The sequence below is a fragment of the Lasiosphaeria miniovina genome (assembly GCF_030549165.1).
Source record: "Lasiosphaeria miniovina strain SMH2392-1A chromosome Unknown B0T26scaffold_7, whole genome shotgun sequence".
Classification (NCBI taxonomy): Eukaryota; Fungi; Ascomycota; class Sordariomycetes; order Sordariales; family Lasiosphaeriaceae; genus Lasiosphaeria; species Lasiosphaeria miniovina.
This window is the reverse complement of record NW_026848226.1, coordinates 88,277-98,728: the sequence shown is the minus strand read 5'-3', so window position 1 is coordinate 98,728 and position 10,452 is coordinate 88,277. Positions and strand designations below refer to the sequence as shown.

Below are 10,452 nucleotides of genomic sequence, written 5' to 3'. Positions count from 1 at the left end.
AATCTCCACTTCACTGCCGAGTTTTATCCAACTTGAATTGTTCTGGGTTGGTTAGTTGAGGACATTTCTTGTTGTAACACTTTAAATCTTTTGGGGGTGGCGTTGGATCTGACCCAGTTTCAAATCCCCGGCGAGTTCAACGAGGTGACGTCGAACGGCCAGCGGGGCAGGAAAGACCTAGACGGAAACGCTTCGGCTCGGCCGCCCGAGGGAAATTATTTGGCTGGAGGAAAATGAGAATGAAGCGGTGAGTCTGAAAAGGATCCCAACAAGCCCCATGCGCCTTCGCCCATTCGAACTCTTTCCATCCTTACCTAGTCGCTTCCGCCTACCTATATGATCGATTGCTATGACTACTACGGCTAAGCACGGGAAGAAGACTCGAAGTGAATTTAGGTATCATTTCCTTTGCGCTCCGCCAGTACCCAATTATGCATTCGGTTTTTGCCCACCCTCTAGACCTAGGATATCACCCACCCGCTACGCTCGTGAACCCATCCCAGCCGAGACCACCGCGATCTCAGCATGGCGACGAAAAATAACAGAAGAGAAAACGCACACACACGTCGCATTACGCCAAAGGGTCCCCAGCTTCGGTCAAGCACTTCTGACTCCCGACTCGACCACAGTGACGCCGTGACCAACATACAACCTGGAGAACTATGCAGATGAAGGAAGAACCATCCAAAACCAATGCAACTTTCAAATGAACTTCCACGTCCATGTTGAATCTCTTTTGTTAATTGTTACCATCGTAATGCGCCACGGACGATATGAATCTCCCCAACCACAGCTGCGAAGCATACAGAGAAACGAGCGGAGATCATGGATGGTGGGTGGTGGTATTTGGCTGGCCAGGAAGAAGCATGTCTGTATCAAGTCTTCTTGTTCCTTGCTTTCCGCCGCGCCGCCTCGCGGTGGGCGGGTTCCTCCTCGGTGACGAGCGGGCGAGCAGTCCAAAGCTCGGGCACGGCGGTGCCGCTTCCGCCGCTATCGGGGTCTTCGGGCGGCCCATAGGCATTGTCGTATGGGGCAACCCACACCTGTGATATAGGAAAGAGTGATTAGATTTTGGCTCTTATTTGTTCATGGCATTCGACAATTGAGATCACTAGGGGCCGGTCAAATAGAATCGTGCAAAATTCTTACTCGCTGGTCACGTGGCGCATTCGAGTCGCCTGCCGGAGGAGGCACGTAGTCCTTGCTTGGCCCTGCCTCGCCCGACTCCCCCCACGGGTAATTGTCCATTATCCCGGACGTGTAGGGCTCGTAGTACGGAATTTCGGGCGACGTGACCATGTCCGAGCTGCCTGACCCGTAGCTCATGCCTGGATTACTGCTATCGTGGAGCCTCATGGCCCGCGCAAACTGAGTCCCGAGCTCTTCGCCAACGTGGCTCTCGTCCGCCGCCACCCCAGGGTCCGCACCCACGTCGGCGCCGTAGCCCGTCGCTGCCGGATCGCCATAGTTGTCGACGGTCCCGTCGAGAATAGCGAGCTGTCGCGTAGCTGAAGGCCGCTTCTTGGGATTCATTTGCGCCATGGTGTGGATGCTCGCGTATTCGGGTGACATCGCGATGTGCACGAGCCACGCGTGGATTTGCGGGGCCCCGAGCTGGGAGCACGAGGCGCGGAACTGGGCATTGCGCACCCAGACCACGGTGGCGAAGAGGGACCATATGTCGACCTTGGTCGTCTGTGCCTGCCTGTGGAACACCTCTGGCGCCATGAACGGCTCGGTGCCTGCGACCGTCTTGGCGATCTTGGGATCGTTGGAGAGCCCGAAATCGCCCAAGCAGAAGTGGTACTTGTTGTCCGCGTCGTACTCCCATAATATGTTCTCGGGCTTGATGTCGCGGTGGACGATGTTGTGCTTGGAAATGCACTGCAGAGCCAGCAGCATCTGCCGCAAGACGGTCTCGCCCAGCGACTGTTCGTCTATTCCGGGCGTTTTCTCGACCAGGGTTTTCAAATTGCCCAACTTGAGAGGCATGAATATCTCGCCCCAGTTGTCGTTCTCTCCGCCGCCCGCCGAATCAATGATCTGGAGGATGTGCTCCTGTTTTTGAAAAGAAATCATGTCAGCAACAGAACCGGCTTTCGCCGACGCGAAGTGTTCTGGACTGCAAGGCGGCCAACAAGACAGCAAGATTAGTGTAGTGGAAATGTCCTCACATGTTGTATAGATGTATCTTTGTTGATCTTAAAGAGGTTGGCAACCTCGCGTGTCGCAAACTCGAGATTCTTGCCTGACAGGCTGTGAAACTTCTTCACCGCCATGAGCTTCCCATCCGTGACGTCCATGGCCCACCACACATTGCCGTATGCGCCGCCGCCCACCTTTTCCCCCTGCACGTATTTCTTCGCCCTCGAATTCCTGGGCCCCACGGTGTATGGCTCGTCCTTGCTGGGGAAGTCGTACAGGCCGTCAGAGCGCCACTGTATCTCGAATTGGTACCACTTGTCGCGGCCAAAGGCGATGCGCGAGTTGATGCCGCGCGCGACAAGCACCGACTTGGCGTTGTTGCGAAACTTGACGGTAAAGCCGTGGCCGGTGGTGGTGCCGGAGAAGGGCTCGGTGGTGCCGAGGTCGGAATGATCGAAGAGCAAAACGGCGCCCGTGTCGGCAACGACCTGGAAGGACGCGTGCAGGTCCGAGATCTGGGAAGCGCCCTTGGCCGACCGCAGCTCGGGCAGGAAGATGTCGGTGTCGGCGCGGCCCAGGGTGAAGGACTGCTTTGCCGGGTCTGAGAAGTCTATCCACAGACCAAACGTATTATTGTGGCTGTCGAGCTGGTACTGGTAGTACTTGTTCCTAAAGTGCTCGGTCGCCTTCCTCGCCGCCGTGTTCAGCGGCGCGAGTACGAACTTGGGTGGCATCGCCGTCTGCGCGCTGCCGCCGCCGCCGGCGTCGTCATCGTATGGCTCGTCGTCCATGGTTGGCGGGGTACATCAAGGGAACGCAGATGCGGGGCTGCAGGTTTGCATAGACGAGGTCAGCGGCGCGAGCGGTGCCATGAATATCTCCTTCTGCGCCTCGTGTTCTGTTTCCGTCTTGTTCTATCTCAGAGAAAAAAAAGCAGCAACCGGTAGATCAGAAGAGATCTAAGGAGAGAGCGAAGGGTCGAGCTAGTATCGGATGGACGCTGCGTTCTGTGGCGGGGCCGAGAGGTGTCGTCGATGGCTTGTGTGGTTGGTTGCTGATCATAACCACTGCAAGATGTCGCTGGGGAAGCGAGGGGCGTGCTAGACGCGTGGAAGACTGCAAAAGCCAAAAAGCTGGCATCCAATGTCTTTGTGTCATCAGCGCAGCTAAGGGGGGTGCGGGGGACGCCGCAAAGTTCCCTTTCGGTCCCGTCTCGTCGTCTGGGCCAGGCCACCTTGCAGCAGGCTCTCGTCGCTGGCTCCCGCTGGCTCCCGCTGGCTTCACTTACTGTACACGGTATGTACAGCAGCGCAGCGCTCGCAGGCAACCTGGAAGCTTCCAGGCACGCGGCAGAGGAGGCGGATGATAAGCCCAGTAAGAGGTGCTGCGTCCATTGGCTGGGGCAGGCAAGTCGGCGACTCGGCATGACCACAGCGTGCCGCGATTTGGGCGGAGCAGTCTGGATGGCGACCACGCCGCTGTCCTACGCTGGACACACGCGCTGGAGCATGGCTGGGCAAGGCTCCACGTCGCGGGCCTGATGCTGCGCCGGGGTGGCCTAATGGTGTTCTAGCCAATCACGAGGTGGCGAGGATCTCTCTTTCAGGCCTCAAGGCCGGAGTGTTGGGCCCAAATGCAACCTGTGGATTGAACTGGCGTTTGGAAATTCCATTGTTGTCGCCGCCTGCATCTCGGCTCGGCAGAAGGTAGCACCCAACAATGGCAGGCCGGAGCGAGTGAGAACGAATATGCACGAAGCCCACTTTGTGAGTAAGGAAGCGGGAAGTCGGCGCTCGTCGAGATCACGTCGACGTTGCTGTCAGTCGTTAGGGGAAATACTGCGCGAGGTCGGCAAGCGCGGGCAGAGAACATCTTAGAGATGCTTCTGATCTCGAGACGTTGTGGATGGCACCATTGTCTCTGCAATGGGCCGGCATTCCCCGACCCGTCCTCATCGGTTGTGTCGCGTCATGTCGAGTCTGGAGTCGAACGTCGGGCCAGTCTCCATGGAAATACGACACGACAGGAAGGGAAGGCTGTGCCAAATTCCATTTCTAGGCAGCTCGGGTAGTGGCGGTTCTTGAGCCGAATTGGGCGTCGAGGTGCATCATAAAATATGAAAGCCATTGCCTCCCACCAGAACAAGTTTGAAGCGACATTTTCAGTCCGATTGACAGCCGTTAGTTAACGAGAAGAAAGACCAACATTCCATTTGCTGATGGACGTAACCGGATGGGAGTTCCTCTGAACTCGCTGAACAGCTGTTGTTGGAGTGGAGCCGAGGAGAGGGAGACCCCGGCCAGGAGAGCACAGGCCAGCTCTGGGCTGGGAGAAAAGCGCCAAACCTATTCTAGCGATCGGGGCCACTTAACCCACTTGGCCCTTGAGCCGCTGCTGGGCGATTTGCGACTTTTCGTCATCAGGAGAAACGTCGGCCGAGGTTTGCTGGGTGGGACCTTGACGAACAGATTTCGCCTCCCTTCTCGTGACAGTTCGCCCGCCGATGACCGCCCCAGATAATCGAAGAGTGCAGCCAACTTTGCCATACAAAATTACAAACGCATTCACCCGTCTCTCAGATCCCGCCCCATTGCGCCGAGCCTCAAACCGCCGAGAAACGACAACATGTCTGCGCGATTCGCCGCTTCCGCAACCGCTGCCCTCCTCCGGCGGACAGCGCTCCGGCCGACCCTCACTATTACCGCTACTCCCTCTATACTCCCCAAGGGCCTCCGCCAGGCAAGCAGCTTCCTGCAGGATCAGCCAGCGCCGCCGCGGCTGCCTGCCGAGCAGCAGGCCGAGTTTGAGCGGCTGCAGCGGGCGGCCGAAGCGGCGCTGAACTCGCACACGATCACAACAGCAGCGCTCCCGCTCGCGACGTCGCGCCACGTCTCGTCACCCTCCGCAGCAGCGCCGACGCAACCCCACGACGGGGCGACGGCGCCACCAGCAGTGGAACGAGAACAAGAACAAGAACAAGAACAGGAAAAGGAGGAGACCACATTCAGCTCGGGCATGCGGCAGGGCGCGCCGCCCGAGTTCTACGGCCCCAAAAACCCCAAGACGGGCGAGGTCGGAGGGCCCAAGAATGAGCCGCTGCGGTGGGGCAGCGCCGGCGACTGGAGCTACAACGGCCGCGTCACGGACTTTTAAACAAGCAAACACACAAACGGGCCCGAGGCGTGTGTTGGGTGATGAGAAAGAGAGGCCAGCTGTATAATGCAATGTATAAAAACAAGACAAAGAAACCATCTAAGCAATCAGACGAGAGATTTCTCACGGAAGTGGAACACGCAGAAACGAATGAGAATCACTCGAAGCCACATGTCCGAGCGCTTCCCGGGCGGCTGGGCGCGTGATTAGGTATATACCCATGTCTATGGGATAATGTATATATAAGGCGGTGGTGTTCTTACAAGTATTAGGCTTACATAGAGGGCGGGAAAGCAAAGTTGATAAATAAAAAGAAAAGAATACCACCGCACCGAAACGCCTTCCTGCTATGCAAGGAGGGGTGAACAAAACATGAAGCCAGAGCTAGAGCAAAGGTATTTAGCGCAGTCAACGAACCCTTCAAACAACCGTAAACTCAGCAAACCTGGTGTGCCGTACGAGAAGCAGCCCGAACAAGCTCATCCTTCGACCGCCGCTGCTTCTTTTGCCCCTGCCTCTTCGGCAACCACTGCTGCCTGTGCTTCCACCGGCGGTTCAGTAGTCTCCCCGTCCTTTTTTGGCGCGGCCTTCTCCAACTCAGAAGGGGGCTGGGGTTGGGCCTCCGCTTCGATCTTTTCCGTCGCGCCGTTTTGCTTCACAGCCTCAGCCTGGTCGCTCTCGTTCCGCTCCCCATCAGGCCGAGCCGATTTCTCTCTAGCGGGCCGGTTCTCCTTGTCGCCTTCACTTGGAGGTTTGCTAGGCTGCTGCTTCCACCAGGCGCTAGAGGCCTCTCCCGGCTGTCCCGCGACCTCTAGCGTGCCGTCTTCGTGGAAGCTGCTGTTCCTCGGCCCGCCCGCCCACGAAGGGGTAAGCTCCACCTCTCGCAGCGCTTTGCGTATCCTCTCGCGCCGGACCTTGCCCCTGAGGCGGTTCTGCGATGTGCCGCCATTGATGACCCAGCGGAGCCCAGTAATCATAAAACTGATTCCGTCATGCCTTGCGCGCTGGCCGGATTGGTGGCCCGATTCTTCCATATCCCCGAGTAAGCCGCCGAATTCCCGGCTCTTTATCCCAAACCGGGTTGTCGACGAGTACTTCTCCAGGGTAGGAAGGATGAGGAGATCGACGTGGAGATCCCGGTTTTCCTTGACGATGGCTGGGCCGTCTGCTGGGGGCTCTGTCAGAACATCGTCCGGCTCCTCCGGTTGCGAAACCGCGCGGCCTTTGCCGTTGCTGACGGCACTCCCATGTCCATTCAACCCAGCCAAGTCGGATACTTCAAACCCCTCGTCGAGGCCGAGTAGGTTCACAGCCACGTCCTCGGGCCACTCGCCCCTAATCCAGCCAGCATGGATGCAAGCCGCAATCACATCAGAGTCGTCTGTGTAGACGTCGGTTCCCCACAGGGCCCTCCGAGACGTGATCTCCTCTCGCGCGGCAGGGGTGAGGTGTTCCTTGCCGATCTTGACTGTCAGTGTGCAGTTTTCTTTTCCCTCGATCAGATCCCATGGAAGAGGCCGAGGAGTCGACGAATATCCACTTCGAGGGGGGCGACCAGTGCGCGGGTCTTGGAGCCTAGCCGGCTTAAGAATGGGGTCATAAACAATATCACCGAGATGGATCCGCGGGCGGTCCGCTACTTTGTCTAGAACTTCTTTCGAAAAGACAAACTGCCTGGGCTTTTCGATCACTACGGGGGGAGGACTTGGAGGCGGCGGCGCAGCCGGTTTGGCGTTGTGGGCAGACAGCGGGGCGTTGCGGGGGACGGCATGGTGATGGGTGGTTGGCAGCTCCCTTGCGAGGGCAGACGTTGGCGATGGAACTGGGGTTGATCCTTTTATGTTTTTGAATGTCGTGTTACCCGGGACGGTAGGGGACGCTGTCTGTTCGAGATTGTGATGGTGATGGTGGTGGTGGTGGCTGAACATGTTAGCACTGGACGAGCCCACTGGAGTTGCAACGTACTGGTGATGGTGGTGACCATGGGTCTTTGGCTTCTTGGCGCGGCCACCGACAGGGGTCCGTCTGCCTGTGCTTTCGTCGTCATTCCTGGCCTCCTCTTCCTTGAGCTTCCTTCGTTTGCCTCGCGCCGGCAGCTCGCCTTTAACCTTGACCGACGGATCAACGCTGGCCTCTGGTGGGGCACCGTCGGAATCCTCGCGCCTCAGCAACCCGGTGGGCGCGAATGGCGGCTGTGCGCCAGATGGCAAGATCGGGCTGGGTATTGTGCCAACTCCTGTGCCGATGCCCGAGAACATGCGGCCGAACTCGCTCTTGATCCCCGGCTCGCCAGCGGGGCCCGCAAGTTGGGGTTGCGCTCCTTGCACTGCTTGGGGGAGAGGGGATATGCGACCCTTGCGATTCATCTCCTGGACTCCAAGCAGAGTACGCTGGTGGCCAGATGGCGTAGCCATGTCTTCCATGGTGCGAAGCCTTGCCGAATCAAACATGGCAGGCGCTCCTGGATTCCCATAAGCAACTGGTTGGGGCGGCACGGGTGGCTCCTCTCGGCCGCGCGGTTGAAGCTGCTGCTGCTGCTGCTGCTGGCGTTCGAGATGCATAAGGTTCATCCTCTGGCGATCTGGAGACTCGTAGGATTGCCCCAGAGGCTGGCCGGGGGGATACCGTGCTGGTGAGATGAGGGTAGGGGTGGAGGATGGCGCTCGATTGGGACTGGAGCGTAGGGAGGGTGGCCGTTGTAGTGCGGCGCTGTAGCCGGCGGGTACTCCTGATGCCGAGGAAGATGAGCGGCAGGGTCATAAGGTGCTCTGGCCTGCTCGTATCCCGGTCTCGGCCAAATCCCTTGCTCTCTCGGATCTGGAGGCCGACTAAACTGTGGCGGTCTCTGTTCCATCTGCCGCGCATACTCTTGCTGGTGCATAGGGTGCACTCGCCCTATATCGCCCCCTGACATGGTCCTCTCCCGGCGCTCCCGTTCCCGGAATTCCATCTCCCGTTCTTGTCGGTCCCGCTCCTGGCGGTCTCGCTCCTGGCGGTCTCGCTCCTGGCGGTCTCGCTCCTGAAGGTCGCGCTCTTGACGCTCTCGCTCCTGGCGCTCCCTCTCCGACATGTATCTCTGATCTTCGAATTTCATTACTCTTATTGGGCGCTCTGGGTTGTACTCATCCGACTGTCGCAAGTCCTCCCTACGCGCATACATGTCTGTTGGTGGTGGCCTGCCCATCTCCATCGGCCGCTGGGGAGGAGCAACATTCGAAAATGCTTTCGGCTGACTGCTCGGACGTGGAGGCACCGTGTTGCCGGCCATGCGCGCTTGTTCTCTCGCTTGCTCTGCAGCGGTCAGCGGGGGGCCTCTCTGGGGGTATGCCTGTGGTGTACCATATCGCTGAACTTCAGGGGCCGAGTGGAAGCCCTGGGGCGATCCAGCTGCGGGCCCTCTCGGATCTCGGCTATCGTATAATCGGTGGCGCTCGGGTGTTTGCGGCCGCCGAAAAGCCACGTATTCGGGCCCGGCTGTAGAATGCATGCGGGGAGATGCGTGCATCGACTCTCTATACGACGGCGCAGAGACGCCTGGAGGAGGCCCCGGGTATTGAGGTGGCGGAGGCTGGTCTCTAGAAGGAGAGGGACCGCCTAGCATCGAGGAGATTGACATGCTACTGCCAGAGCCCCCCGTCCTCGGCAGTGATTCGAGCGCGGGCAGCTCACGGCCTCGGGGAAATGCGGTGGGCGGTCCAACAGAGACGGGGGGCGGTCGCGGAGGTGGCAGCCCATACGGACCGCCCATCGAGTGCGAACTTGGCCCTTGACCCTGGCCCTGTTGTTGCGGATGTTGGTGCTGCAGCGACGGCGAGGCCGAACGTGGCATGCCACGGTTCATAGCAGAGCCGGACGGTATCGACGACGCGCTCTGGTGGCGCGAGTGGGTCGACGGCGGCAGGTGGCCGGGGCCGGGGCCAGGATCGGGAGGGTATGCTCGCGAAGCTGGGTAGTAGGGCGGTGGATCGGAGGGCTTCCGCGAATGGAGATCTGAGTATGCAGGATTTGTCGAGGGAGCATGGGGAGCAGTCGAAGGATACGGCTGCTGCGTCGATGCAGGCACTGGCGGGAACGATGGGCGACTAAATGGCGATGCAGCGTTCCGCGCAAAGGGAAGTTGGGGCTGTTGTCTTGGATCCATGGTGGCGAGTAGTCTGGCGGGTGCCGGGTCTGCGTTGTCCAAAACAATGACGATGGTTGTCGAAATTTTTTCTTCCCCCTTGCGCCCAGGGGCTTGGCCTCTCAGCAGTCCTTTTCTCGACAGCGCGCCGGCACACGAGGCAAAATGCCCGGTAGAGCGTGTCGAGGAATGTCGCGATGCCGGCTTTTTTATGTCTGGGCCCCGGGATTCAAGGTTTGGAGGAGGGAAGAAGGGTGTGCGAGGCGTGAATGCGGGAGAGCATAAATTTTGCGTCTTGCGTCGGCAGGGCCGTCTGGGGAAGGCCGCTGCTGCGTGACCGCCCAAGCTGTAGGGTCTTGGTGCCAGCTCCAGTGGGACTGGAGGTGGTCCGAGCTAAGGTAGCTTGCTGCCGACGGAAAAGCGCGCTAGGGGTTGGGTGGAGTGGCCAGGGGCCGCGAGAGGGCCGCGAGAAAGGATGGGGCCAGAAGCCAAATGGACAGGGATGCGAGTTAGCGCTAGTGCTGTTTAACAACCAGGGGGGTCTGATGGCTGAAGATTAGCGCTGCTTGTGTGAGGGTGTGGCTTGCACGATCGCCACCAAAGCTTGCATCTCAGCTGTCCATTAGTCTTTAGACGACTTCGAAACCACGTAAACCGCAGGCATACCTTATCACCCCACTGAAGCACCTGTCATGGAATATTCTCGTTATTCTCGATTCAATCGGTACAGACTTGCTCTGGGTGCAGCTGGCTTGGCGCAAACCGGGGGTTCAAGAGGAAAGGAGACAAAAATTAACACCAGACGAACGGCCACGTGAGCTAACGAGCAGATGTAAGCAAAGCGGACGGGTAAGGCGCGGCGCAGGCCATCGCTACGATCGCCCAACTTAATTCCATGTATATTGTACGTACATACACGGGGTGTGCGCAAGGGAGGCAGCAATATCTAGAATCAGCATCCGCGGCCTTAGCGGCATCGCATCTAAGCATCTTGGTAGGTTGGAGGACTATGGCAGGCGTGCGCAGCAGCGGGC

The 10,452-nt window shown here is 58.8% G+C and overlaps 3 protein-coding genes across 3 annotated transcripts; 1 reads left to right on the top strand and 2 right to left on the bottom strand.

Annotated features, from left to right (window-relative positions):
• Positions 1–1,122: 1,122 nt before the first annotated feature.
• Positions 1,123–2,879, bottom strand: B0T26DRAFT_656716 (kinase-like domain-containing protein; the record flags this gene model as incomplete). The annotated part of the gene is made up of 2 exons (XM_060438732.1): positions 1,123–2,058; positions 2,175–2,879. The coding sequence occupies 2 exons, from the start codon at positions 2,877–2,879 to the stop codon at positions 1,123–1,125; spliced, it is 1,641 nt and encodes a 546-aa protein (XP_060290971.1).
• A 2,005-nt stretch (positions 2,880–4,884) lies between these two features.
• B0T26DRAFT_602880 (uncharacterized protein) lies at positions 4,885–5,298 on the top strand (the record flags this gene model as incomplete). Its single annotated transcript, XM_060435771.1, has 2 exons — positions 4,885–5,097; positions 5,137–5,298. Coding segments are annotated over 2 exons (375 nt in total), but the record flags the coding sequence as incomplete, so codon positions are not given.
• A 479-nt stretch (positions 5,299–5,777) lies between these two features.
• On the bottom strand, positions 5,778–9,439 carry B0T26DRAFT_743431 (histone deacetylation protein Rxt3-domain-containing protein; the record flags this gene model as incomplete). The annotated part of the gene is made up of 4 exons (XM_060444254.1): positions 5,778–7,218; positions 7,264–7,879; positions 7,924–8,892; positions 9,070–9,439. The coding sequence occupies 4 exons, from the start codon at positions 9,437–9,439 to the stop codon at positions 5,778–5,780; spliced, it is 3,396 nt and encodes a 1,131-aa protein (XP_060290969.1).
• Positions 9,440–10,452: the final 1,013 nt, after the last annotated feature.